Genomic DNA, 26,009 nt, shown 5'->3' on the forward strand with positions numbered 1-26,009 from the left:
TCGGGCTGTTGGCTTCCAGCAAGTCGGGATGCGACGCGTCGGAGATTGATATCAAAACATCCACTTTGGCGACCAACTTACATGCACAGAGCCTCATCCTTCCTCGTTGGCCGAGCTTGTACCCTGCATCCCCCCCAAATCCAACAACACCGCGCCCTGAAAGATCCATTGGTCATACCCAGCACCATCCCAAACCCCAAATGAACGCGTAATCCCAATCCCAGAAATGGCCGACGAGCTCCCTCCCGCCTTCAAAGCGGCCACCGCCGTCCTCGCCGACCGCGACCGCCCGCCGCGCCTCCGCAAGCCGCTCTCCATACGCTGCGCCGAGCGCTTCTCCGTCAGCCCAAGCGCCGTCAAGCGCGCCCTCGCCACCCTCACAAACCCCGAGCCCGTCTCCCGCTCGCCGCGCCCGGCCGGCCGGCCGCGGGCGCTGGCGAGGGACGAGGACGAGCTGCTCATCTCGTACGTCCTCTGGCTCCAGCGGGGAGGCTTCCCCATGGCCAAGGCGCAGCTGGTGGCCGCCGCGAACGACCTCCGGCGGAGGAAGAATCCCGAGGCGGGCGACCTGGGCAAGAATTGGTACAGCAGGTGGCTGTCGGAGCAGCCTGAGCTTGCGGATACGTATGCCAGGATTCAAGACATGTATTCCAAGGGCGGCGGCGCGGACAAAGGCATCAAGTCGACGGAAGCCTCCAACGTGGAGAGGGTCATGACGTACTTTGACAACTTGAAGAAGATCATCGCCCTCCATCGCATCGGGCCCTCGGAGTGCTGGAACGAGGACGAGGGCAGCCTCCGGGTTGGGTGCCTCGGGGATGAAGTCCAGGTCATTGTTGTGCGCACAACGCGGTCTCAGGTCCTCGAGCCGAGCAACCAGGAGCCCTCAAGCCTCATCGGTGTAGCCAATGCCGCCGGAGAATCCATCGCCCCTTTTGTCGTGTTCAAGACGCTCCCATTCAACCCCGAGCCCGTGTCCAACGCTGTAGGCGGTAACGGCGTCCACTTCGCCCAGTCAGAAACAGGCTTCTCAAACGCCGACATCTCACTAGAATGGCTCCACCACTTCAATTACTGGTCTTGGAAAAAGTCGATACAAGCCCAGCGGTCTGGAAAGGAGCTCGAGGACTGGTTTGGCTATGACATGTGGTTGAGAGACCCTGAAAGCCCTTGGAAACCCCCGCAGAAGATTTCGCGGATACAGCGGCCAGAAGAAGAAAGAATATATCGGCTTCTCGTCCTTGACGGCTCCGCGGGCCATACATCCCTCGACTTTATCGAATATTGCATGAAATTTGACATCATAGTCGCCATCATCCCCTCCGATTTCCACTACATCCTTCAGCCCCTTGACCTCGGAGTCTTGCAACCTCTTAAACATGCCTACCAGAGGCTGTTGCAGAACACTCTCGATACCCACTCGTCCTTTACGCAGCCAGACTTCATCAAAGCCTTCAAGGGGTATACGAGGAAGGATTCACGAAGCAAAACATCATATCAGGCTTCAAAGAAGCCGGCATCTACCCTCCCAACGCCCAGCCATCCGTCATGAGAGTCTTCTCCCCTCAGAAGAACCGGGAGGTGATCAACCCACCGCCCAACCCCGTCCTCCCATCTCTCAATCACAGTGGACACTCAAGACTTGACCGAAATCGGCGTGTCGAGAAAGCCGCAAGGCGAAGCAGCGAACTGGCCCAGCCGTCCAGACAAACTCAACCCTCGATCCCAGTCCAACCCTCTATGCCCGTCCAACCTTCCACACCCGCCCTCTCAGCCCAGACTGCCGAGCAAATCCGGCAGCACGAGGAATGGCTGAGAAAGCAAGAGTTGAAAAGAAAAAAGGCCGAGCTACGAGAAGGCCGTCGGGGTGTGCAAATCGACATGGAAAAACTAAGGAGCCAATGGCAAGACGACCGGCTGCAAAGATTGTCGACAGGGCAGAGACGGCTGACGTTCAAGGGGTGGCTAGACCACACGGGGAAAGCGGAAAAGTTCGCCTTCCTGGAGAATCTGAGTAAAGAGATCACTGCTCTCCTCAAAGAAAACGATTACTCCCTCTTCGATATACCAGAAGGATCATCTCAGCAGCAGCAGCAGCAGCAACCACAACGGCAACCAAACACACTATCAGGTGCTATACAACCAGCTTCGCCAGCAGAGCCTCAGAGTCCGGTAGACGTGACCATGAGTAACGCCGGCGATGACGGCGGCGAAGCAACACACACACACGAGAATCCCAATACCCTCGACGGCGACGTAAGTGCAGAGGAGGACTTCCATAGCCTTCCGCCCTCGCCGAAGTAACCACGTGTCAAGCAATCGCTGAACAGGAGAAGATTCACCAAACTTGAGTCTCGAACTTCCCGTAGTGGTAGAAAACCTCGTAGGAGTTCGAAGGAGTCAAAAAATGAAGAGCATTTCATGAAGATGATGCTATATAGCTCGGAACTAGCCCCATGTCCCGTACCGTGAAGCTGTTTCGATTTACAGGCAGTTTCGTAGGCCTGGGGCCAATGTAGCAGTATGCCTACGGTCTCAAACTGTCACGCGACCACTGTTTCAAAGTATTTGGCCTCTCCTAACGGCGAACGAAATCGCATCACACATTACACCCAACCAACATAATGTACTTTTGTAGTGAGTAAATTCTGTTGGGAGAGCTTCCTGTTTATATCCCAAGCCCTGTCTTGATCCATCTTCATAAATCATCATCAATCTACTCCAGTTGTTCAACGCTCTTCGCTGTTGAGCGCATAAAGAAAGCCAAATGTATAAAAAAGAAGACTCGCCGAGATCCTTTGACCTATCCTGTGACGACATTGTCCAAATCGTTCTTCTCAAAGTCGGCATTTGTGTAGCCAGATTTGCTTCTCCTTTCCTCCCCTTTAAACTATACCGTGCCATCCCCAAGAGCACTCGGCTTCTATGACACGTAAGCAAGCGTATTGTCATGTCTAAGCGTTCCAATAACACCAAGGTTGGTCTCGCCGCCAGCAACGCTGGGTCCTGTCGCGTAAATCTAATCAAAAGGTTAGTAAAGGAACACGGTGGGACAAGCAATGTCAAGCCTACCTCTCCCACAACCACGTCATCAGTCGTCTTGTATGGACCCTTGTCCTTCAAGCGAATCTCAACGCTGGTCGCCGGCGCGCCAAAGTGGCCCTTGTCGCCCTCGTCGACTCTGTAGTCGTAGTAAGCTGTTTGCGAAACGGCACCCACTACCCGAGCACTGGTCAGAGCATATATCACTCGGGCGCCGGTAAAGACACGCAGGTCGGAGAGGACTTGGGCCGAAAGGTGAGGCGTATCCGCGCCAACACGCTCCGCCGTGTACACCAGACGCAGCTTGCTCGGGTCGGTACCGAGGGATGGCTTCGCTCCGGCGGCAAACGGAGACAGCAAGTTGGCGGTGGGAAGAACACCGTGCTGGGTGAGAGTGCGAGTGGCAATGGCATGAGAGGCTTTGGCAAGAGGACTGTTCAGCTTGGCGGTGGACTCTTGGTGGACCTTGAGCAAGCTGGAAGGACTGGCAACAATCACCGTCGGAGCGATGCCCTGGGTCGCCAGGACCAAATCCGGCGATCGACCAGCAACCGAGTTGAACGCGATCGAAGAGTTCTGGTACAGCGCAGCCAAGGTCAGGGAAAGGGTGTGAATGCCAGCCAAGGACTCGGCGGGAAGAAATAGGTCCGAAGGAGTCAGCCTCTCCTTGATGGGGATGGCGTTGATCTGAGCAGCGATGCCAGCAACCAAGTTGGCCTGCGTGAAGCGCACCATTTCTTCCAGCTGGCCGGGCTTCGTCTGCCAAAAAGTAACAACGTCCATGGGAACCTTTTCCAGATCCAGAGGAGGGAGCTCAGTGCCAGAGTCAGTCGGGGCATCGCGGATAATCTCCTGCCATGTGGCGACGTTGACGCTGCCTCCCATGCCCTCAGGGACCTCGTTCCAGTCGAGATGCGAGCTGCCTTCGTCCACGACCCAGATGAGCTGTCTCAGCGACGGATATGCCTTGGCGACGTCGTCGAGCGGGAACGAGCCAGGAGTCGTCACAACAGTGTCGACGGCGGATCGTCGCATCATGTGGACGAGCTCCTCGTTGGAGACGTTGAAGGGGATCAGGACGGTTGTCAGGTTCGGATAGAAGCTGCAAGCCATGAGAGCGACGAGGAATTCGACCGAGTTGGGCAGATAGATGGCGACTCTGATGCCGCCCTGCTCCGCAATGTAGTGTCCGATGAGGTTGATCTGTCTCGTAATATCCTCTGCAACGGCATGTCCCAGTCAGTTCGGTCAACCTCGACAGCTTCCGACATCAGACAAAAAAAAAAAAAAGCCTTCCTACCTAGACGATGCTCAATGACATTCTCCGATCCAAGAACCGTCAACAGCTTGCCCTTCTTCCCCTCGGCATCCCCCGCAACCGCCTTCCGCCAAGTGTCCCTCAGGTCGCCATTGCGTCCCCGGGACCACTTCGAGACGCCGGGATCCTTAATGTCCAGCCCGCTGTTGAGCGGCATGCTGTGCGGAGCGGCGAGGCAGCGGTAGGCGGCGCTCTCGCCCTCGTTGCGCACCGTTGAGGCGCCGGCCTGCCTGGCCAGCAGCAGCGGGTGCACGTCCGGCTCGCGCGACGTCGTGATGCGGTACGTGACCAGCAGGACCAGCAGCGTCACCAGCCCTGTCGAGTAGGCGTTCCATTGGCCCACGAAGCCCGTGAGCCCGGCGTCGAGGCTCTCGAGGAGACCCATCTCGCTGGACCCGGATCCGAGGCAAGCTTCAAGAGGTCGTCGTCGTGCTGCTTCCTTGCGCTGCCTCTATGAGGGTGGAGGCATGTGACTGGGAGAGGAGGGCAAAGGAAGAAGTGGTGGGGGAGGTTGAAGAGAGAAGAGAAGAGAAGAGGGAGAAAGGCCAGCCAGGTGAGATTCGGATGGCTGTTACAGAAAAAAGCAACTTGGCAGCAAATGTACTTTCGTACCCAACCAATATGCACAGGTAAGATATTGTTACAGCGCTGAGGTTCTCCGGCCGCACCGGCGGGGCAGCGGGGGAAGCACAGGTCAAGCATCAACCATCAACCATCACATCATGCATCTTGTTGCAGTGGCACCAGCAAACGTCCAAATTGCCTGAGAGCTATCTAATCTCTTCCAAAGTGTGCAAATCATACTCTGTCTTATTCGCGTCTTGCACCTCTATAATCATTCCGCTCACTGGACAAAGTCTGAGAGTAATATCTACGAGAGGCTGATTACTCTCTAAATAAAAGAATGACTGCAGAATTCTATATAATGCAGACATGCCTCACCCTGAACATCCCACGCCAAAAGTCACATCTGGCAGTCACAACATGTATATTCGGGATGCTAGCAGCGTCGTAATAAGAATAACCGTGCCAAAATATTGCTACCAGCTACGGGTTGTGCTTCATTCTGGCTTCCGGATCGGCAGAAGAGGAGACACGACAGCGGAGCGAACACGAAGACGAAGGTATTCAGGGTAGCATCTACATACAATAACGCAGGCAAGCCATATCACGTCTGAGGTATGCTTGACACTGGAAGTGGTCGCCTTCAAGGACCTTACAGCATCATGAGAATTGGAATCAATCTTGGCAAATCTTCAATGTGCTCGTTTGACTCCTTCATTTCGTGATCGAGATCACCAGACCCAAGTTGTGCCACGATTAAGAGCGGCTACAGCATCTAATAAGAAGTCAGAAGGCGGAAACAACTTCACAAGGCACACAATGGACATCACAGTTGCACAACTAGAATCGCAAAAAACCTGTAATTTTTTTTTTTACATAGGACTCCTCAGTCCACTCTGGTTGTTTGTCTATCACGGGGACGAAGCCTCCCTAGACCCTGTTCCTTAAGGCTGCGTACTCGGCACCCTTTCCTTCGGCCGAGTCGAAGCGTTCCATGTGCGTAAGACGGTCAAAGAGCCGAGAGCCTTTGATCCATGCCCTCCCAACCAAAATCCATAACTGATGTCGAGAGGCCCAGTTTCGTTGCTCTCGAATGAAAAAGAGAAACCGGCCTATGACAGGCCGTCTGTATTCCCAGTCTATGCTCATAGCTCTCTTTCCGTCCCAATCCGTGGGAGACCGTCGAGCAAATTCCGACCAGAGAACCGAAGAAATCCACTTTTGTCTATGTAATGCCACGGCGATAGCATGACCCTCTATCATGAAAAGCGAGAAAATGCCCCCTGCGGGGGGAGGATACCCTCGTAGACAGCAGAAACATGAAAAAACCGTGATGTCATGTCCAGATCTAGCAACTGTAGATCCCTCAACACCACGTTTCTGCCAGCATCGTCAAGTTCCTCTAATCTCGGTCTAAGGGTATCAAGTGAGGGAGGATGCTGAAATCAAAGAAATGCAATCTATCACATGCGTCGTGAAATGCCCCTGACCGTTACCCGCTGCCCCTATGCAGCGAATAAATAAAAAGGCACTCTTTCGCCTTCGCAGGTCATGATGCCGCCGTGTCGTCAAAAACAAATGACATAATGCGCAAATGAGAAATAACCGATGGAGATCGAAAGCAAAGTCGAGTCGCAGTAAGAAATGAAATAAAAAGAAAGATGGAAAGACTTGCCGACTCAAGCTGGAGGCGTCATGATGGACATGACTAGATGTGCACCATAGGAGAGGCAGTGGAGTTTACCACCAAGAGGACTGGCCACCAGCACCGCCGGGGTTGCCGTAACCACCGCCGCTGCTAAAGCCGCCGCCGTAGCCGCCGCCGCCGCCATAGTTGGAGCCTCCCTGAGGCTGTCCACCATAGTTGCTGAAGCCGCCCTGCTGGGGGTTGCTGAAGCCGCCGCCGCCGCCGCCGCTGCCACCAAAGCCGCCGCCGCCAAACTTGCGGAAATCACGGTTGGCACCGCCACGGCCACCTCCAGGGCGAGAGCGACCGCCGCGACCACCACCACCACCGAAAGAGGACTCGCGAGCGATGGCCTCAAGGAAGGGAGGAACCTCCTGATTGGCCTCCTTGAGAAGGTCGATGAGCTCGCGGACGATGCCACGGTTGCCGCGGTTGAAGAAAGCGGTGGCGATACCAGTGTTTCCGGCACGGCCGGTACGACCGATACGGTGGACGTAGTCGTCAACATCGGTGGGAAGGTCGTAGTTGATGACGTGGGTGACGTTGGGAATGTCGAGACCACGAGCCGCGACAGCGGTGGCAACCAGGATGGGGCAGCGTCCGTTACGGAAGAACTCGAGAGCGCGCTCACGCTCACGCTGGGTCCTGTCTCCGTGGATGGAGGTGGCAGGGAAGCTCTGGTTGATGAGGAAGTCGGACAGAGAGTCGGCCATGCGCTTGGTCTCGACGAAGATGAGGGTCAGGCCACCGGCGTGGGTGTGGAGGATGTCGAGAAGGACAGAGCGCTTGTCAATGTCCTCGACGAACTCGACCTTCTGGGTGATGTTCTCAGAGGTGGAACCAACACGGCCGACGGACAGGAAGACGTAGTCCTTGAGGAAATCCCTGGCGAGCATCTGGATGTCGCGGGGGAAAGTGGCCGAGAACATGAGCGTCTGGCGGTCGGCGACGGAAGGCATGTCCTCACCCTCGACGATGCGGCGGATCTGGGGCTCGAAACCCATGTCCAGCATGCGATCGGCCTCATCGAGCACGAGATACTTAATGTTGCACAGGGAGATGCGGCCTCGCTCTATGAGATCCACAAGACGGCCAGGAGTGGCAACAAGAAGGTCGCATCCGCGCTCGATCTGACGGAGCTGGGAGCCAATGTCGGCACCACCGTAGACGACGCAAGGGCGGACCCAAGATCGGTACGCGAACTTGCGAGCCTCGTCGTAGATTTGAGAAACAAGCTCTCGAGTGGGGGCAAGGATCAGAGACGTGGGGTAAGCCTTGCGCTGACGGCCAAACTGTCCAGCAGCGTTGGCGGGAACAGGAGAAGGACCGTGGATGAAGGCCTGAGACAGGATGGGGAAAAGGAAACCACCAGTCTTGCCAGAACCAGTCTGGGCACAAGCCATCAGGTCACGACCACCCATGACGATGGGGATGGAGTACTTCTGAACAGGAGTGGGCACCTTGTAGCGGGCCATCTCGATGTTGCGGCACAGGTGCTCGTCCAGAGGGGGGGTGGTGAACTGGTGGACGGGCTCGGGGACGTCACGGCCTGAGGCTTCAACGGGGATGTCGTCGTACTTCTCAAAGTTGATACCGGTGTGCTGCTTGGACGGATCGTCGGCAGTGCCAAAGAGCTCGCGCTCGACACGAGGGTTGGGCGGGCCGGGAATGTGCTTTCCGTCTCGCCACTGTCCGTCGCCAGAACCGCGGGCAGCGTGGTTACCGCCGCCGTGGCCTTCGTAGCCACCACCACCGCCAGAGTAGCCACCACGACCACCCCAGCCACCACCGCCTCGACGGTTGTTCTGATAGCCGCCGGCGGCAGGAGCCTCGCCGTTCCAGTTACCGCCGTCCTGTCGACCGCCGGCGAATTGCTGGCCGTTTGGTTGTTGTTGACTGTTGGACAATGTTAGCGTAGTGCTCAATCACGATACGGTGAGATGTGTTGTGCACTTACCCTGCTCCAGCCCAGGCGCTGTTGTTCAAACCAGCGGGGGGGGCCTCGGTGACGGGAGCGTTGCCGCCTCCACGGCTTCGCATGTGAGGGGGAATGTAGGATCGAGGGCCCTGCTGGGACGGCTGAGCGCCGTCGCCGAGGTTGAGGCCGCCCATGTTGAGTTGGTCTGCCATGTTGGAAGTTGGGTTCCGGGTTGCAGAAAATTGACTGATTGCAAGAAGTTGTTGAGTCTTTGTTCGCAGGAAGCGAAAGAAATAGTCGAACTGCGTCGATCAAGAAATCACCCTCGTCGAAAAATGAGAGTGAAGTAGCGAAGCCTGTCCGCAAGAATAGACAGCAAACAGGAAGAGAAAGAGACGGGAAGAACAAGTGTTCCCTGTTGTTTTTCTTCTTCTTCGATCTGAATTAAAAAGGGCACGCGTAGAAACTCGTGCTTGCACTTTCCGTCGAAGAACACGCAGAATCTTCAAAGGAAAGACCAAGGAAAGACGAAAATGCCTTGATGAGATATGGGGATGAAAGGAAAAAGAAGGAGGATGGAGATGAGAGGTTTGTGTGTTGAGAGGGTTTGCGTTGTGGGAAAGAAGAGAAGAAAAGGGACGGCGTTCTTGAGGCGAGAGAGAAGGCGAGAAAAAAAATTAGTCTGAAGGCGGACCAGAAAGAGGCTAGTGCCCGAGGGGGGGCAGAGTTTTCCAGAGAGCAAGCCACCAGCTGCGTACCTCTCAAGTATTGAATCACGTGAATTTGCGGTATTTGGCGGAACAGCGGCGGGACAAGTACTGGGGCGCTACTTCAAGCCCTCCCTCGCAGGGCCGTGGCGTGGAAGTGGCTTGGGGCGTTACTGGGCAGACCGATTCTTTCTCTCTCCCTTCTGGCAGTTGGCACTTCAGATCCGTGGAGTGAAATGACATGCTACTGGCACGTTCGCGGGGCTTCCATCCGTCTTGCCACCGGGCAGTTTTCTCTTTTCTTTCCTTGTTCTATTTTTCTTTACTAAAGTAGTAGTATCTCGGGCTCAGCGAAGAGGATGGCAGCCCTCGGCTTGATCAGCCAGTATCTGGGGTGTTGCCACGCCAGACCGCACCACCCACTCCGGTCCAGTGCCGGGGACTTTGGGCCACTACGAGCACAACCGCCTTGCCGAAAGCGACCCTTATCATGCTGCCTGACAGGTGGCAGCAGATGCGCGTCTTGGACCCCTTGTGGGCTGGTGCATCCAGTACCTCCCCAACTCCCTTGAACGCCATGGGATTCTTGCTGCTGAACCCTCATAATGGCGCCATCCCCAAGTACAGGTACGGTGCGAAACATACGGAAAATATGTTCGAATGGCTATCGCACATGATTATCTTCCTTCCATGATGCCAGCCTACACCGATAAATATGCATACAACGGCTCCCTTGTAGGTAGGTGCCGTGTGGCTCTGGTGAATACCGCCTCGCCCCCCTTCAGAAGCGGGACAGTGCATGTACACATCACCTCTGTTGAGACTTACAGATCAGGGCTGTTTTGTCATGATAAATCATGGTTGCCCGCCGATTGGGTCAACGGCCGGGACTTGCTTCGATCCTCAGCGTGCTTCCTACGCAGAGAGTAGAGTTTCTCACACGCAAAGAAGGTTCACGGGCGTTTACGGATGCAAAACCACGACGAAACGCCCGAGATACTCATGTAAGGAGGCTAGCATACCCCAAGTCAAAGGTATCTTATTTGCCAAGCGAGTCGCTGTGATGTCAGTCGTAGGCCGTTGCACGATGGCCCTCAACACGCTGGAAGATGCCGAGCCGATACTATCCATGCTGACCCCTACGTCAGGGCCTCGTAACGTGGAGGATTCAAAGTTTGACCGGGGGTCCTTGGTCCTCGGTCCTTGCCAGGAACCAGATGCTCGCTCACGAGATCTTGATTACTAGACTCATCTGTTGCCACCTGCCTGTTATATCCAGCAACAGTCTGTGACCGGTAGTAAATACTAGAATTTGCCACTGTATATACGAACTTGGGAGTCTTTTATACGGATAACCATGCTCGAGTCTGGACAGGAATAGCCAGTCTAGTATTATGATCATGATAGAAGTCTGGTCGACGTGGATAACAAAGACAGCTTGGACAGCTGAGGAGTCATGCGAGCTCGAGGCTGTCTTCCGCACAAACAATCTCTAAGGCATGAAAAAGGGGGGCAGATTGAAATCAAAAGCAATTACGAAAGGTCGACACTGTAACAAGGAACAGGGCCGTATCCGAGCTATCTCTGTTGAAACCACGGTACTGCCGTCGGCATGTCTCACATCTGATATGGTGAAACTGGGGAGATACATCGCTTCGAGGCTCCGTAACTAAACTTCGTCTACGGAGTACTTCAAGCCTTGATCCAATCTACCCCAGACATAGGATCTTTGTCTCATCTTTCTATTACAAGATCGCCTCCGGATACTCTGATGGTAAAGTCGGAGCGGTTACCGAGGCGATTTTAGAAGCCGCCGCTCCTGGGGCTGAACACGGAGCCTTCGCTGTGCGGGATAAAGCTAGTAACAGGTGTGGACTATCATTTCTTTGAAAAGTTATGATATGAAATAGCTTTTTAACGGTGTATCCGAGGTACTCAGCCGGAAAGTTTTCAGGATGGTAACCCTTGCTGGTGCCTTGACTGCCCTTCCAACAGCCTTACCGTATCGCTAAACGCTGGCAACCAAGCAACTGCATATCAACGTTGATCAAGAATGAGCCGGACGAAGCGGCCGTATATTAATTACCAAGCTCAAGCAAGTCTGTAATGATATACGCCATCTCCTCTCCAGCGCCCACCCTCTTGCTCACGCGCTCTTCACAATCCGGTCGTCGTCGAACTCTATGTCGACAATGCCGTCCGCCTTGATTGCCTTGACCACCATGCCCTTGAAGTCAATCGGTAGTCGACGCTTCAGCTCGTCTATGCACATCGTCATGAGCTTGATTCCCTGTCCGAGGGTGATGTCTGGGTGGTGGTGCTTGTCGAGGAGGGATAAGCAGTAGTATCTGTTGAGCAGCAAGCTGTTAGCAAACAATTCAACCAAAGATGCCTAATCAAGCAGATGTGAATCTGGGTCAAAGAAAAGGAAGCACATACTGCGCATAGCCGTGTGCCGCATACGGCACCTCCGCCAGCGACGCTAGGTAGTCCAGCCAGTATAGAGAGGGCTTCCCGGTAATGGGATCAACTCCTCCCATGAGCAGATTTACGTTGTATGGGTTTCGAGATCGTAGGCTGGTGGCGAGTTCTCCTCGGACGAAGTGGGCGAGGCCAGAGGGTGACAGCTCGGTCTCGTTGCGCATGGAGTAGAGTTGGGCGTTTCGCTGGATGTATTCGGCAAATTGTACTGCCAACTCCCCGTCAACGGTCTGATCCCGAGTATAAAAGGAAAGGAAAATCCGAGGGAAAGCTAACCTGTGTCGCCAGCCTCGCCGGAGAAAGCCAGCAGAGTGTGCTTGTTCAGCGCTCTTGTCTTGTCGTCGGATGCCTTGAGGATGGTGGCTCCTCTCATGGCAGCTTTGGAGGCGCCGATGAGAGTAAAGTCCTTGCCGGTAATGCCCAGAAGAACCTCCCTGTTGCGAGCATGTTAGCTATCAGACGCCATCAGGAGCGGAGAGGCGCATCAGCAATGCAAACTGACATGATGACTGTTGTGTGGGTTTGGGTATGATGTGTCGTCGTTGGAGAGCTGCAGTAGAGAATCGATATCAACTAGTACAGCCCGCCTGCGAGCGGCCAGCCAGAGCTTCCCACCTTAAGGTACCTCGTCCCGCTAGGCTGTAGCGCTGCGCGTCAATGAACCGCCGCCGCCTTGCCCGTTTGCTTGTGCCAGAGCTGACCGCCCTGGGCCGGAACCACTATAACCCGGACTTGGCCTGTGATTGGCAGATAGAGAAGTTGTGGGTTCCCGAAAAGTTCAGTGGGGCTTCTCTATCTCGAAACTTTTTTTTTTTCTGTAGAGACGGGTTTTATGTGCAGGATTGATTGTACATGGTGGGATATCATCTGGCAAACTCGGCGAGGCAGATTGAGCCACAATGTCCTCGTTTTTCACAGTCCCCGGAGCGCAGAAGAAGCGGAAGAGGCCTGCAGCCCCCGAAGGACCCAAAAAGAAAGTGTCCGCCTCCTCGAAATCGTCCACAAAGGCGTCTGCCAAGTCCGCGAAATTTGCGAAGCCGGCCGCGAAGCAAGCTGCCGCATCGACCAAGAAGCGAGTCGAGCGTGATGACGATGACGATTCGATCTCGGGCAGCGACTCGGATGAGAGCATAGAAAGCACTTCCGACGCGACCAGCGACTCCGACAAGGACTCCGACAACGAGGGCGAGACCGCCGCCGAGAAGCGGCTGCGGCTGGCCGAGCGATACCTCGACAATGTCCGGGAGCACGTGGACGAGATTGGCTTCGACGCCGCCGAGATCGACCGGGACTTGATCGCCGAGAGGCTGCAGGAGGACGTTGCCGAGTCCAAGGGAAAGGTATATCGCCAATTGGCCTCGGAGCTGGCCTTTGGCAGCGCCAGCCAGACCTTGTTCCGGTCCAACACAAACTCCGTCACATCCATTGCCGCCTGCGCGCCCTACGTCTACACCACCACCAAAGACCTGTTCCTGCACAAGTGGAGGATACAGGATCTGCCCCAGCACCAGTACCCGCAGACCACGAAACGGAAACCGAAGAAGCCTCCGGCACCGCCCAAGAAGCGGCCGGAGCTGGAGGCCTGGATCAGGGGAAACGCGAGCAAGCAGCAGGACAGGGACTACAAGAGGCACTCGGGCAACATCCTGTGCGTCGCCGCCTCGTCGGACGGCAAGTTCGTCGTCACCGGAGGCCAGGACAAGAAGATCATCGTCTACGACGCCGAGACCCTCAAGCCTCTCCGGGTCTTCACGCAGCACCGCGACGCCGTGACGGGCCTGGCCTTCCGGAGGGGCACCAACCAGCTCTACTCGTGCTCCAAGGACCGCACGGTCAAGGTCTTCAGCCTCGATGAGCTCGCCTACGTCGAGACCCTCTTCGGCCACCAGGACGAGGTCCTGGACATTGACGCCCTCGCCCAGGAGCGCTGCATCAGCGTCGGCGCCCGCGACAGAACCGCCCGCCTGTGGAAGGTCGCCGAGGAGACGCAGCTCGTCTTCCGCGGCGGCGCCGTCGACAAGAAGCCCCAGCCCGGCGTCAACCCGCGGTCGCTCCTCCACGAGGGCAGCATGGACCGCGTCGCCATGATCGACGACGAGCTCTTCGTCACCGGCAGCGACAACGGCAGCATCGCCCTCTGGAGCGTCGCCAAAAAGAAGCCCGTCTTCATCCAGCCCCTCGCCCACGGCCTCGACCCGCCCCTCGCCCCCGAGACCGCCTCCGCAGAGGCCCATCCCGACCCCAAGGCCGTCCCCGCCCCGCTCCCTCGCTGGATCACCGCTCTCAAGACCATCCCCTACTCCGACGTCATTCTCAGCGGAAGCTGGGACGGCCACGTCCGCATATGGAAACTGTCCGAGGATAAGAAGAGAATCGATCTCGTCGCCACCCTCGGCGGCTCCCCCGAAGATGACCAGCCTTCGGAAGGAAACGGAGACGAAGAGACTCACAGCACACCCAAGACGCAGTACAGGCCCGTCCACGGCGTCATCAACGACATCGCCGTCTTCGAGCGCGGTGACCGCGGCCAAGACGGAGTCTGCGTCGTCGCCGCCGTGGCCAAGGACCACCGCCTGGGAAGATGGAGCGTGAACAAAGGAAACGGAGTGAGAAACGGCGGTGTGGTGTTTGAAATCCCCAAAATCCCCAGGTCATTGTCGAATGGCGCACATAAACATGGTGAAGAAGGAGGGGAAGTGAATGGTCATGATGAAGATTAAGGGGCGTTCAAAAGGAGAAGCATGCTTAGAGGGTTTAAAAAGGTACATAATAGCAGTCAAAACATTGTTCGCACAGCAGCATCGGTTCTTGTATATATAGATTCACATTTTCTGAAAGGGCCACATTCCGAAATGCATGCATTCGCACAAGGTATGCACAGTTCTGATATCGTGAGTCGCGTGCAAGGAATTTTCCTTTTTGGTCCGTTCGTTTGTTCATCTGGTGCTATATGTTCCTCGCCTGCCAGCGTCTTTCGTGATATGTCCTCAACACAAGTCTCAGCCGCCATTTACTCATCGAGTCTGGCAAATCGCTCCACTCGAAAGCCTGGATTCCAAAAGTTTTATCGGAAAACGAGAAAACGTCCTGCTATGCTCGGCCTGTAAACCCTTCCCTAAAGCCGCAATGCAATTGGTGTATAACCAACAAAAAAGACAATGATAAAGCGTATGCACCCGCAACTCCCCCTTCCGTGATGTGTGCCCGTAACTGCATCATGGTATCTAAGGGAAAAAAGAAAGAGAAAACGAAAGGAAAAGAGAAGTAAAAGGGGGCCTGATACGCCACAATTAGAATATTATAGCCTCAATCGGTTTGCTGGACCTGTCAATGCCATCGTACTTCGGTTGATCGTCATCGGATTCAATGCATTCAATGGCCTGTCCGGCGAGCCGTGACGGGAGATTGGTAGAGGACTTGTTTCCTTGTTTCTGCATCCGAGAAGAGGAAGCTGGTCGCACCATTGGTGCCTCCACCTCTTCCACAGAAGAGCGTCGGCGTCGGCGTTTTGCAGTCGTGTTTGAGCTACCTTTGTGCTCGCTTGGAGAAGCTGACGTCTCCTTCACAATCTGGACATCGTCGGACGAGGTGACAAACTCGCTCCTGTCAAAGCCTTTTGGGGGTTTCAGCTCGACGACGATCTTCTTCTTGTCCTTGTCGAAGGACAGAGGGCTAACGAACTTGGGGCCTTCGTATGGCTTCCCCTTTGGCTGAGCTTCTGAAACTTCTGCAACTTCTGCAACTTCTGCAACTTCTGCAACTTCTGCAACTTGATCTGATGCTTCACCATTCGAGCCACCGCCTTCCAGATTGTCAACCTCTTGCACAGATTCTGGCGATGATGGAGCCGCCTCTGACGCTGACTTCCTCTCTGGAGATTCTGATGGGAAAGAGCCGGGTATCTTGGGTGCTGGGGGCGACAATGTTATAGGCTTAAGCGGTGAGGAAGCCTCGGTCATTTCTGACAGGGACTTTCTCTTCGCCCTGCGGAGTCTTTTTTCTTCCTCCAGCTGCTTGTGACGCTCTTGCTGTTCAGCTTGAAGCTCAAATAGCAGCTCTCTGACTTTGTTTCGTATATGGGTAGGACGAATGTCCCACCCAAGTTCTTCCTTCATCAGGAGCTTACGTGCTGCCTCATCGGGGTTCGCCAGGAACTCTTCCATGTACGCCAGTATGAAGACGCCACAGTCGCAATAGTTGTCCTGTTCCGGAATGCCTCTTGCTGTCATGCCAGCGGGAACGGTTGTCAAGTCGATTCCCTTCTTTGCCTTTGCTTCCTCAATCAGGTATTCCTTCAGCGCCTTGCAGGTGGGGGCGTGAGCATTACCAAGCGAGTCAAGAGTGATGATCCTCGGTTGCGTAGGGTCAAGCTTGGACTGCGTAGAGCCCGTGGGCTTCCTCTTCTTAAGAGGGGTGAACCGCGCAACTGATGAAGCTCTCCCGCCGCGCGATGAAGCATCATCCGCCTCTTCCCTTGGTGCTGCCGTCGCCGCAGTTCCATCGTTCAAAGAAATTTCGGTCAAATCCCGTTCGACCGTTGACATGTTGGGGGAGCTGCGGGAATCCGTCACCTCTATGGCATCTGGCATCGGAGTCGCTGACCCCTCCCTCTCCTTCTCCTCCGAGACGGATTTGGCTGCGTTGGGGACATTGCAGATGATAGCCAGATACCAGTGAGCATTTTCGTTGACCGGCACGATGATGTAGTCGTAAGAGAGCAAGTCTACCTTTGCCGTCCACGATTTGACGCCGTCGTAGTTTATCTTGCCCTTTGTAGACTTCAACTTCTCAAAGAAGAAGGTACTAAAGAAATAGATCTTGCGTAGTAGTTCAGGCCTTTCCTTTTCCAGCTTGTGTTCAAGGTAGCGGATGTAGAAGTTGATGAGATTGTCGTTCAAAAATTCTCCCTCGTCCAGTCTGGGAATGTCGACTTTGTCCACCGTCGCTCTATTCTTCCCGGTAAGGGGAAATATAAGCGGTGCCTGCCACGACTCATGCCAATCTGGATGCAGCGTTGTCCAGGTGTCTGGAGATGGCATACGATGGCGCGTGGACGGGGCGTACGACCTTGTCAACCGACGAAAGTCGAACCCAAAGCCAGACTCCTCTTCAGCGCGTTGAGCGGCCAAGGAGTCGTCGGGCGTCTTAGCTGATTGCATGAGACTGTCTATTAGCTTTGGTCTGTTCGATCCTGAGCGTCGCTCTGGACTAGATGGCGCTGGGATGGCATCCTCTTCCTTCTTGTCCCTGGTGAGTGCCCGGTTGTTGGTTTTGGAAGTGGCATTTGAAGCTATCCAATTCCTTGCTTCAGTGAATGCCTTCTCGGCTTTCCTTTCTAGTTCATGGCTGCAAAAATCAATTAGCCTCATATCCACTAGCAGTTGCATCACGGAAGGCCTACATAAACTTCTCTTCAATCCGCGAAGATTTTAACGCTTCACAAAATGTTTTCAGGGCGTTAGAATTTTCAAACTCCAGATAGAGTTTAGAGCCGGCATCTCCCTTTTGTGCACGTAGAATGAAGGCATAGTGAGAGTCCTCCGAGGTCCCAAAGTGACGGACTTGGTCCAGGTCAATGCCTAGCCAAGCAAGTCCGTCCACTTCTTGGCCGTTTTCTGATACCGGCTCGAGCCTTTTGCCTTCTTTTTCCTCCCGACGCAAAACGACTGCACTGGGAGAGTCCTCACGGCTGTATATGGATTTCCCACAAACCGCCCTGATGAGACTCATGCTTTTGGCCGATGAGCAGCGCGAGGGTTTCCCAAAATCTGTAGGCCGTATGTCGCCTCTCATGGGATTCTTGGTGGGGGCGCCAGAAGTGTCAGAGGATCGTGAGTTTGCGCCCTTCGAGTTGCTTGCTCCTCCGCGCTTCGTGGGATCGGCTTGAAGTTCGTCCTCCGAGATATCTATGGGTTCTCTCGTCGTCGAAGGCTTGTGACGTTTGAACTGAGGCCTGGAAAAGTCGAGTCGGGAGGGTCGGTCCCTTTTTGTGGAGGAGTGTGTATAGAGATCAGACACTATGTTCGAGGGTCCAGCGTCAAGGTCGTGGGCACCGAGAGCATCTGGGCTGTCTTGTATAGAAATAAGATTTCGTTTTGCAGGAGGTCGTTGGTAGTCAGGCCTGGTGTTAGCCGCACCATGCAATGGCGAACTCGAATTTGGAAGGGTCCGGCTTTTACGTCGTCGCGCCGGTTTCTTGCTCGTCTGAAGTATGTTGTCCAAGTTGCGATATTCGCGCAAAGCCAAACTGCTGGTGCCTGTGTTTCCCGCACTTGAAATGCTTCTGTTGTCGACTGTATCGTCGTCTATCAGAACCTCGTGGATGCCACTGCCCTTGGCTGCTCTTTGAAAATAAGGGCTGCTCTGGCCGTATGGGTGCGTGATGTCCTTCTTCTGACGCTTCGCGGACGGCACGTCTGGTTCGCTTCGGGCCTCGAATCGTTTTACGCGGAGGGTGTCGACCGGTCTGGTTACCGAATGATTGATGCGCTTCTGCTCGCCTGTCTGTCAGCACTCTGAGGAATCGTTCAGCAAGAGATGTGATGACCAACCAGCCGGTCCGGACCCATGGTAGGTTTGCGATTCCGGTCCCTTCTAGAAGTCAGCGAGCTTCCGGAAGACAAAGAGAATACAGTCTTCCTACACATAATCCGGAAACGAGTGTGCATCAGAATGATAGCGAGCAAGCGGGCTGCACGGAGTCAGCAGGCAGATCCCAAGCGGAACGAAGGAAGAGTGGCAGCCATTGGGCGGCCAGGAGGCTTGACATACTCCCACCGTGATTGCGTCGGCTTGCTGTTGTCTGGAGGTGGCTTCCTTTCGCTGCCCTTGTCCGCGTGACGGCCCAGGAATTTTTCTTCGACAGCCTCGATAGGACTTCGGCTAGCGACGCTTGGCGCCGATTCGGACAACCTGAGGCCGACGACTTTAGCACGCGTGCGATAAGGCAGGATGTAAAGGGAGGCACGAGAAGGACCCGGAGAGGGGCGATATGGCTTACTTTGTATCCACGGCAGCTACGGGCTCTCGCTGCTCATGGGCATGAAGCTTTGGCGACGGCGGCGATGGTGGTTGGGTCTGTCCAAGATTCCAGGCATTAGCGGAGGGGTCCGCGAAATTTGATGGCAAATCCGGCCCGTGGCCAGCAGGGCAGGCAGCAGAGCAGAGGCAGAACCTCGCAGCGGCCACAGCGGCTGTAGCGCAGGCTGTGCGCTGAGCTGGCGCGGGTTTAGCGGGCTTTGGCCACTGCGTCACAGCGCGTCAGGGCCCACGCGCCTTGTTCCGCTCGCCAGGGAGGCTAATTTGGAAACGGGATCGACTGAATGCTGAGAAAGCCGGAGAGAGCAACGACAGCCTCAGCTGCCATCAAGGTGGGCAGGTCGGTGAATGCTCGGTAGGCGGTAGGGGATGGAGGCTTGAACAAGCAATTTCTTCCCCGTTCCTCTGCCATCCTCTGCTTTCTCGTCTTGTCTCCCCTTCTCCTCATCCCCATCTTCAATCTCATCTCTCTCTTCCCTCTCCACTTCGTCTTCATTCACTTGCCTTGGAATCTGCCGCGTCGCCCATCGCGCCTCTTGTCACGCGGGACAGCTTATCGTCATCGCTGGGAGCCATGGTTCTGTCGATGAGTGTCGCATTGTTCACTCAAGTAAGGCTCTGTCGGTGCCTCTCCGAGTGGGCAACGAGCGCCGCTGTTGCTGGGCATTTATCGCATCAGGAGCACTTCCAGCCGTTTGTGTCCCAAAGATCGCTATGAATGCATGTATTATGAATAGGTATATATACTACTTGGGGTTGGTAAAGGGAGGAGAAGGTGGAGGAGGGGAGGCTGGCACGGAGAAATGAAGTACTCATACTCGTACCTTGCAATATCGCAGAAGAGGCGGACAGTAAGTGGTCGTGCATGGTACCTGATAAGGTCGGTACGGTACTATGGTACGGTATACTTCGAGCGGAGGGAACTGGAAGGCCACCAGGGCCTATTACAGATCATGCGAAGCGCCTCTCCGCCCAGGCCGAAGAATCGATCTCTTGCAGTGATGACGGGAGAAACGGAGGAAAAGACAGGCTCGTCATCCTAGTCCAGCGGTACGATTCGCCCAGTGGCCGTAGCGCAGCCATCGACAAGTACAAGTGACCTCGAGCTCGTGCAAATGCAACCCGCCAATCCCTTCCCCGCAGCCTCTCCCGCCATCAACCAATGAACAGACAGCCCCATCTGCAAGGCTGACAGCGTCCAGCTTCCCGTCCCCAGCGACGTGTCCTGTTAAAGCTACAGGTACAAGGGTCTTGTTAGCAGAACCACATGCTGTGACATTGACAGCCTCATTCCTCTGCATCTTTGTAAAGGCCAACTCCGTCGCTGCGTTTCTGCCAGCGATCTGGATCAGTTGCCCAACATGCACAGCTCCTTCACCCGCCTCCAGAATGTCTTCGGCTTCTTCACAACAGTCGCCTTCGTCCTCGGCGCATTCATCGCCGCCACAGACCTCGGCGCTCCTCGCACCCCCAGCGGCGTCATAAAGACAGACAACGTCCAAGTGTATGGTCCTTTACACCAACCAGCCCTCTTCTGCAATCTCACAACAAATCTAACTAACACAAACCTCGCCAATCCAACAGCGTCAAAGGTAGACCGCACTACTACTCCTCCAAGAAGGAAGAATACGCCATCATCCGATTCTCCCTCGAAGCCGATCTCTCCTCGCTCTTCACATGGAACACCAAACAGCTCTTCGTATACGTGACCGCAGACTGGACCGGGCCCGACAATGCCAACAACTCTGCCGTCATCTGGGACAGCATCATCACCAACCCCAGCGCCGACCACCTTCAGAACCTTGGCCCTGTTGCCATGAAGAAGCTGAAGAGAAGCGCCGAGGGGAAGAGCATTGCACCTGAGCGGTACGTCTCCCTGCATAATAGAACACCCTCGACCATGCGACATTGCATGATATTAGTGACGATGTATACTAATTGCTTCGCAGAGGACTGCTCAAGCTCAAGAACCAGAAGCCAAAATACCAAATCACCCACCCCAGCGGCAAGATCGCCGAGACGCCTGACGTCACTCTGAGATTGCATTACAACGTACAGCCCTGGGTCGGCCTTTTGACCTGGAACATGGATAAGCCATTCGGTGTGTGGCAAGCCATGAGCGGCGGTATCAGCGACTACTTCACGCTGCCTGCCCTCAAGTCCAAGGATACCAAGGCCAAAGACGCCAAGGAGAAGGCTGGCGCGAAGACCAAGACCAAGAGCAAGAAGCCCTGATATCCCCTTTGATTTATGAGCATCAGCCAAGTGAACATAGAAGAGAAAAAAAGATGTAACGACTTTGAGTCACCGTAGGGATCTCAATGGACAAGTGTGATGTTGATTGACATGATATCGTGCTGTTACAGCACCATATATACGACTAGGTAGGCACTGGATTGGCGCCTTTTCGTTACATGAAGAGAACAGGCTATGTTATCGTAACTGCATCGATCAATCATACAGCACCTCACAAAAAAAAATTCAGCACCATATTCCTCCAGCCTAAAACATGGACAAGGTGCGGCAGATGTATGTGATCTCATGCCTAATGAGCCACGGTTCCGTCGCGGCCACGTTGAGGATTGCCTGCGCCACGTCCTCTGCCTCCCCTTCCGCGGCCTCCACGTCCACCTCGCGGTGCATCAAGGCTTGCAGGAGGCGGTACGCTGTTATAGCTTGTCGGCTGGCCTCGTCCAGACCCAGCTTGGGGAGCAAAGGAACCTCTGTTGCCGCCATTGCCATTGCCACGACCACGCCCTTGGCCTCTGCCGTTGCCACCTCCCCGGCCGTTAACATTCTGAGCCTGATTAGCATCGCCGCCGCCTGGGCTTCCTCCCTGCGGGCCTGGCCGATAGACCATAGTGCTATGCAGTAGGTTTGGCTGGCCACCGCCGCGCGCCGCGCCGCGGCCAGGGCTGTTCCGCCCACGGCCATTTGACGCTGAGTTGCCAGAAGCAGCTCCACGCCATCCGCCGCGCAAGGGGGGAGGAGCCGGCGAATCCTTGTACTGCGTGACGCCGACTGAGCCGTAGGCTCCAAAGGATTGAGTCGCTGGAGCAGCGCGTCTCTGTCGCGACTTGGACGACGCAGAGACGACCTGCCAGTTTGTGGTGTTCAGCACAGTAGACGATGACACCGTCTGCCCACGGAACATTGGGGCTCTGTCGCCAAGGGTCGTGCCGCTCATGAAGGGAACGTCCCAGACGACATCCAGCAGAACAGCAGTCGCCGTACGGGAGATTCCAACCACAGTTCCCCGAGTCGCAAGAGGAACCTTGCCAGCGGCGGCGACGAAAGTGACTCGATCTCCTAGCTTGAAGACCTGGTTGCCCAGTACCATCTCAGCGTCTGCCGGTTTCAAAAGAGCCGTACGGGGCACACCGCTGAGCGTCTTGGGGGTAAACTCCAAGGTCGCCTGGTGCAACTGCTCCCCGACTTTAGCCAAGGACATGACGACATCTGAGTCCAGCTGCTCTGCGTCGAGCGGAACTCGCTCAAACTTGCTCGTCTCCTGCTTCTTTAGCCATGCCACAATGTCCTTGATCCTCTGAGAGGCGACGCTTGGGTCCTTCCACAGGTCGTTTTCGTATATCTCGCTCCTTTGCGGCTCTTTCTGGATCGCCGCGAAGAAGTCGGGAAAAGCTACCATGTAATCGGCGATAAGCTTTACAGCTTGGTTCGAGAACTCCCAGCCCGTCTCCGATTTGCGTGAGTATCCCAGCACCTTGAGCTTTCGACCCTCGAACTTCAAGTTGAGACCCAAATTGAGCTTCAAGCCGGCACTGCTAATGACCTGGAAGGACGACGTGATCTTGCTGAGGATGAGGGGGTGAATGCCTAACTTCTTGGCAATCGCGAATGAGGGCGTGTACGGGTTGCTGCGTTCCGCTTGCATGATCATCTGCTTGGTGACATCCGGCTCTTTGTTCTTCGGGACGGCGACAACAACCTCTGCTTTTCCATTCACATGTCCCGTCACTTCCAATGGGCGGCCATAGGCGAATTCGCCCAGGAAGAAAGCCCTTGTTCCGACTGGAAATTCTTCCTCGATTGGAAGGGCCGCCCTCTCGATGAAGCGCTCATCTTCGTTAACCACTTGCTCCACGATGGTCTGAGACGCGTAGACCTTGCGCAAGCTCGGGTTTTCGGCATATTCCTTGATCAGAGCGCCATCTTCGGTCTTGATAAGGCCCTTGAGCATGTGAACATGGATAAGACATTCGACCTGACCAATCGTGATGCCCAGACGCTTGGCATGCCAGTGTTCCAGGAACTCGGCTTCTTTTGCGTAATCGGAAGCCTCTCTGTTGCTGTGGTCTCTCGTTACGATGTCTTGTTCATTCTCAGCGAGCTCATAGGTAAAGAGTTCGTCTTGCACTTTGACGATTTTGGCTTCTTGGAGGAAAGGATAGCCCACAAAGCAACGCTGTCCCATCTTTGCTTTCCAAGTTTCAACCTTTGTCCGCTGCTCAGTCTCGGTGAGAGTGACGATGATGCTTGGATTCCTGCTGTCTTGCTGGAAAACATTGACTCCGGCTCCCTCCACCAGCTGCGCCGAGTATGGCAGCGTGTGCATGGTTGGGAAGCCGGCAAGGGCTCTGATGTTCACCAAAGCCCCGTTTGTCAGCCCTGAGACGTATTCCAGCCCCTCCATACTGGGCAAGTCGAAAATATTCTCAATGCAGCGGCAATACTGGATATCCGGAAAGACGCCGGGGAGGGGGGAAGGATAGGTAAAGTTCACTTCCGGGGAGAAGGTGAATTTGATAGGAACTCCAAAGCCATTTCGTGCCTTTTCGTCGTCGCTTAGGAGCTCGTTTTTGGGAGCCATGGCAGTGAGAAGGCGCGTTTCGTCAATGAAAGGAATCTTCACCACTGCTTCCCATTCCATCTTTTTGCCGTTCATGTCTAGTTCAAAATCCCTCGGGTAGAAGTCGACGATGGGGGAGTTTGGGTTGGTCATTAGATCGTGATAGACCGTTGGCACGATTTTCTTGCTTCGGTCTGGTAACACTCCCATGAGCTGTTCGTAAGGCTTGAAAGGTTGGCCCTTTTTGAAGTTTAGGTCGGCACCCACGCCCTTAGTAACATCTATTATCAAAAAGCCATCGTCAGTTTAAAAAAAAAAGTTCATAGAGCAATGAAATCAATGCCACGGCGCTTACCCGACGGGAGTGGTGCATAGTGATATCTGTAGAACCACGGCCACGACGCAATACCCCTATAGTAGTAGTAGAGCACCCACTGTAGTCCCTGCACGTAGTTCTCGCAGAGTTTCTTCTGCTCTTCCTCATACTTGTCTTGAGGCCACTCCTCGAATTTTTGCAGGTAATACTTGGTCTTCCAACCTTGGTATTTCTGTTGGTACAGCTCCTCATAATGCTTCTGGGCATCTTCAGGAGTGACGTCAACAACTGTCGCTTTATCGTAGGATTTCATGACACGGTAGGCAGCAAGATTGCCTTCCTCCTCGTCCTCCTCGTCATCGCTGCCTTCTTTCTTAGGGGGAAATGCGATCTTCAGGCGACGGTTACCTTCCTCGTCCTCCTCGGTGTACCATTGAAGACGCATAGACTCGGCAAGGTCCTGAACGAACTTTCGATCCTCTGCCTTGAGGTCGGGTCCCAAGTCGAGTGGTTGTTGAGACCTATTTGAGATGAAGGGCCGAATCTTTTGCTTCCACAGATCCCTCTGAAAGGACGTAATGATGAGCTGGTTGTTCTTCTGAGACCTTGGCTTGGTTCCGTTCCTCTCTCCGAGCGTCTTCTCCATCTGCTTGGATGCAAACCACTTCTGATCCGAAACTTCGTCTTCGAACTGGCTTAGCTCAGTCTTGCTAAGCTCTTCAAGCAGGCGCTGCAGACGAGGCATGCTGATAACACCATTCTCGTTGATGTAGCCGTCACACTGTGGCAGCACAGACTTGTATATCCTGAACATGTTGGCCAAAGCGCCCTCGTTGATGTGTAGGCCGGGAAGGTTGGGCAAGAAGTCGTTTCCAACAAAGAACGCCATCAAGATGAAGTCATCAATGACTCTTTCGAGGTCGAAGGGGAAAGACAAGACACCTTCCTCCTGAAGCTCCTGAAATTCCATTTCCAGGTATTCCCTCACAATACAGAGATGGAGCAAGTAGAAGTTCTGGTGTTCTAGTTCCTTTGACTTCGTCTTGGACGCTCGTCCGAAGGTAACTTCTTCACGCAGCAGACAGAAGTGAGGATCATGGCTGAGAAGCCCCAGCATGATGAGGTCAGCGTCGAGTCCGTAAAGACAGTGTCGTACGTTTGGGTCGTAGTCTGGCTGCGCTTTCGCATTTCGAATGTACTCCATGATCTTGTGCTCTCCTTCACCGGGAACTTCATGCCCGGACAGGACAATGTCGCATCCTTGCCAATCGGTGTCTTCGGAGACCTTCTTGTTCACGAAGTATCGGAGTTGCTGGGACAGCTTGGCCATGAATTCGGTACCTATGATAAGGAACAATGGCCGGTTAGTACCAAAGCTGAAGAGGTTGCACAGGGGATGTTACGAACCTGGCGTAATGCAGTTGCTGTCAAATGGTTCTTCTTTTGGAAGCTCTATTCCTTCCCGGATCGCCTTTTCGCGAGCCTTTTCAGCATCCAAAGCCGTCCGGAATCGTCTAGCACGCTGCTGGTTCATCTTGGCACGAGGGGCGACGCCATCGATCGCCATGAAGAAAAGCTTCTTAGGCTTGATCTTTCCGAACAAGTGTTCGATGTAGTTGAATATGCGGATGAACATTTCTTCTTCGCTGAGTCGAAAGGTGGCATCTTCGCCCGCATCTTTATGTGTGCAGTTGTGAATGATGCCGTTCATATCGAGCTGGCAAGAGACGATTAGCACGCTGCTGCAAGAAAGATCACGCAAGAGGTCATCTCACATAGAGACAATCGAATTCAGGAATCCGATTCTCCGCAATCACCTGCGAGATTGCGGGATAGCGCTCCGAGAGCCATCTGAAGAACTTGGGCACACTACACAGCAGTCGTATCAGCACTGGTAACAAGGGGCTCTGGCAGCCGAGAGACGAACCCCATGATGCCGGCTGCCGGTCAAGTCTGCGCCAATTGTATGTACACGGAGCAAATGTCGAACAAGGAGGATCTTGGAGCCGCAGATACCCGATTGCGCCAAGATGCCAGCCCAGCTGTCGCAAAGGTGGCAGATTCGAGGTTTAAGGACACGGACAGAGGAAACGCCTGCAAGACACAATGGAAGAATGCCCCAGAACTC

General features: G+C 54.7%; 9 protein-coding genes across 9 annotated transcripts; 4 read left to right on the forward strand and 5 right to left on the reverse strand.

Moving 5' to 3' along the window:
* Positions 1-226: 226 nt before the first annotated feature.
* On the forward strand, positions 227-1,552 carry BBK36DRAFT_18422 (hypothetical protein; the record flags this gene model as incomplete). The annotated part of the gene is made up of 1 exon (XM_024897856.1): positions 227-1,552. One exon carries the CDS (start codon positions 227-229, stop codon positions 1,550-1,552), a length of 1,326 nt encoding a protein of 441 aa, XP_024751332.1.
* A 329-nt stretch (positions 1,553-1,881) lies between these two features.
* Positions 1,882-2,304, forward strand: BBK36DRAFT_1157691 (hypothetical protein; the record flags this gene model as incomplete). Its single annotated transcript, XM_024894029.1, has 1 exon — positions 1,882-2,304. One exon carries the CDS (start codon positions 1,882-1,884, stop codon positions 2,302-2,304), a length of 423 nt encoding a protein of 140 aa, XP_024751333.1.
* A 540-nt stretch (positions 2,305-2,844) lies between these two features.
* On the reverse strand, positions 2,845-4,763 carry BBK36DRAFT_1134801 (hypothetical protein). The gene is given in 4 exon segments (XM_024892425.1): positions 2,845-2,901; positions 2,917-3,019; positions 3,073-4,262; positions 4,343-4,763. The coding sequence occupies 3 exon segments, from the start codon at positions 4,743-4,745 to the stop codon at positions 2,924-2,926; spliced, it is 1,689 nt and encodes a 562-aa protein (XP_024751334.1). The 5' UTR covers positions 4,746-4,763; the 3' UTR covers positions 2,845-2,901; positions 2,917-2,923.
* A 1,901-nt stretch (positions 4,764-6,664) lies between these two features.
* BBK36DRAFT_1157693 (DEAD-domain-containing protein) lies at positions 6,665-8,741 on the reverse strand (the record flags this gene model as incomplete). The annotated part of the gene is made up of 2 exons (XM_024894030.1): positions 6,665-8,507; positions 8,569-8,741. 2 exons carry the CDS (start codon positions 8,739-8,741, stop codon positions 6,665-6,667), a joined length of 2,016 nt encoding a protein of 671 aa, XP_024751335.1.
* Positions 8,742-11,279: 2,538 nt separating this feature from the next.
* BBK36DRAFT_1134803 (proteasome-domain-containing protein) lies at positions 11,280-12,349 on the reverse strand. The gene is made up of 4 exons (XM_024892426.1): positions 12,220-12,349; positions 11,994-12,151; positions 11,676-11,925; positions 11,280-11,584 (listed from the first exon to the last, which is right to left on the reverse strand). Coding segments are annotated over exons 1-4 (612 nt in total). The 5' UTR covers positions 12,222-12,349; the 3' UTR covers positions 11,280-11,382.
* A 267-nt stretch (positions 12,350-12,616) lies between these two features.
* On the forward strand, positions 12,617-14,437 carry BBK36DRAFT_1133079 (WD40 repeat-like protein; the record flags this gene model as incomplete). The annotated part of the gene is made up of 1 exon (XM_024892064.1): positions 12,617-14,437. The coding sequence occupies one exon, from the start codon at positions 12,617-12,619 to the stop codon at positions 14,435-14,437; it is 1,821 nt and encodes a 606-aa protein (XP_024751337.1).
* Positions 14,438-15,007: 570 nt separating this feature from the next.
* Positions 15,008-18,855, reverse strand: BBK36DRAFT_1194647 (cysteine proteinase; the record flags this gene model as incomplete). Its single annotated transcript, XM_024896862.1, has 4 exons — positions 18,738-18,855; positions 18,608-18,629; positions 17,444-18,221; positions 15,008-17,052 (listed from the first exon to the last, which is right to left on the reverse strand). Exons 1-4 carry the CDS (start codon positions 18,812-18,814, stop codon positions 15,008-15,010), a joined length of 2,922 nt encoding a protein of 973 aa, XP_024751338.1. The 5' UTR covers positions 18,815-18,855.
* A 1,235-nt stretch (positions 18,856-20,090) lies between these two features.
* Positions 20,091-20,990, forward strand: BBK36DRAFT_156783 (microsomal signal peptidase subunit; the record flags this gene model as incomplete). Its single annotated transcript, XM_024897651.1, has 3 exons — positions 20,091-20,259; positions 20,340-20,621; positions 20,705-20,990. The coding sequence occupies exons 1-3, from the start codon at positions 20,117-20,119 to the stop codon at positions 20,988-20,990; spliced, it is 711 nt and encodes a 236-aa protein (XP_024751339.1). The 5' UTR covers positions 20,091-20,116.
* Positions 20,991-21,306: 316 nt separating this feature from the next.
* BBK36DRAFT_1101583 (5'-3' exoribonuclease 1) lies at positions 21,307-25,773 on the reverse strand (the record flags this gene model as incomplete). The annotated part of the gene is made up of 4 exons (XM_024889162.1): positions 21,307-23,835; positions 24,015-25,222; positions 25,289-25,598; positions 25,657-25,773. Coding segments are annotated over 4 exons (4,164 nt in total), but the record flags the coding sequence as incomplete, so codon positions are not given.
* Between the last annotated feature and the right edge of the window lie 236 nt (positions 25,774-26,009).

This window comes from Trichoderma citrinoviride, assembly GCF_003025115.1.
Source record: "Trichoderma citrinoviride strain TUCIM 6016 unplaced genomic scaffold BBK36scaffold_4, whole genome shotgun sequence".
Classification (NCBI taxonomy): domain Eukaryota; kingdom Fungi; phylum Ascomycota; class Sordariomycetes; order Hypocreales; family Hypocreaceae; genus Trichoderma; species Trichoderma citrinoviride.

Bases quoted from the DNA above. Each gene is read 5' to 3' on its own strand.
- BBK36DRAFT_1134801 (XM_024892425.1), bottom strand. From the start codon at position 4,745: ATGGGTCTCCTCGAGAGCCTCGACGCCGGGCTCACGGGCTTCGTGGGC. The intron at 4,263-4,342 runs GTAGGAAGGCTT...ATGCCGTTGCAG, and splicing joins TGTCATTGAGCATCGTCTAG to AGGATATTACGAGACAGATC. The intron at 3,020-3,072 runs GTAGGCTTGACA...CCTTTTGATTAG, and splicing joins ATGACGTGGTTGTGGGAGAG to ATTTACGCGACAGGACCCAG.
- BBK36DRAFT_1134803 (XM_024892426.1), bottom strand. The intron at 11,926-11,993 runs GTTAGCTTTCCC...GGGAGTTGGCAG, and splicing joins CGGCGAGGCTGGCGACACAG to TACAATTTGCCGAATACATC. The intron at 11,585-11,675 runs GTATGTGCTTCC...GCTGCTCAACAG, and splicing joins GCGGCACACGGCTATGCGCA to ATACTACTGCTTATCCCTCC.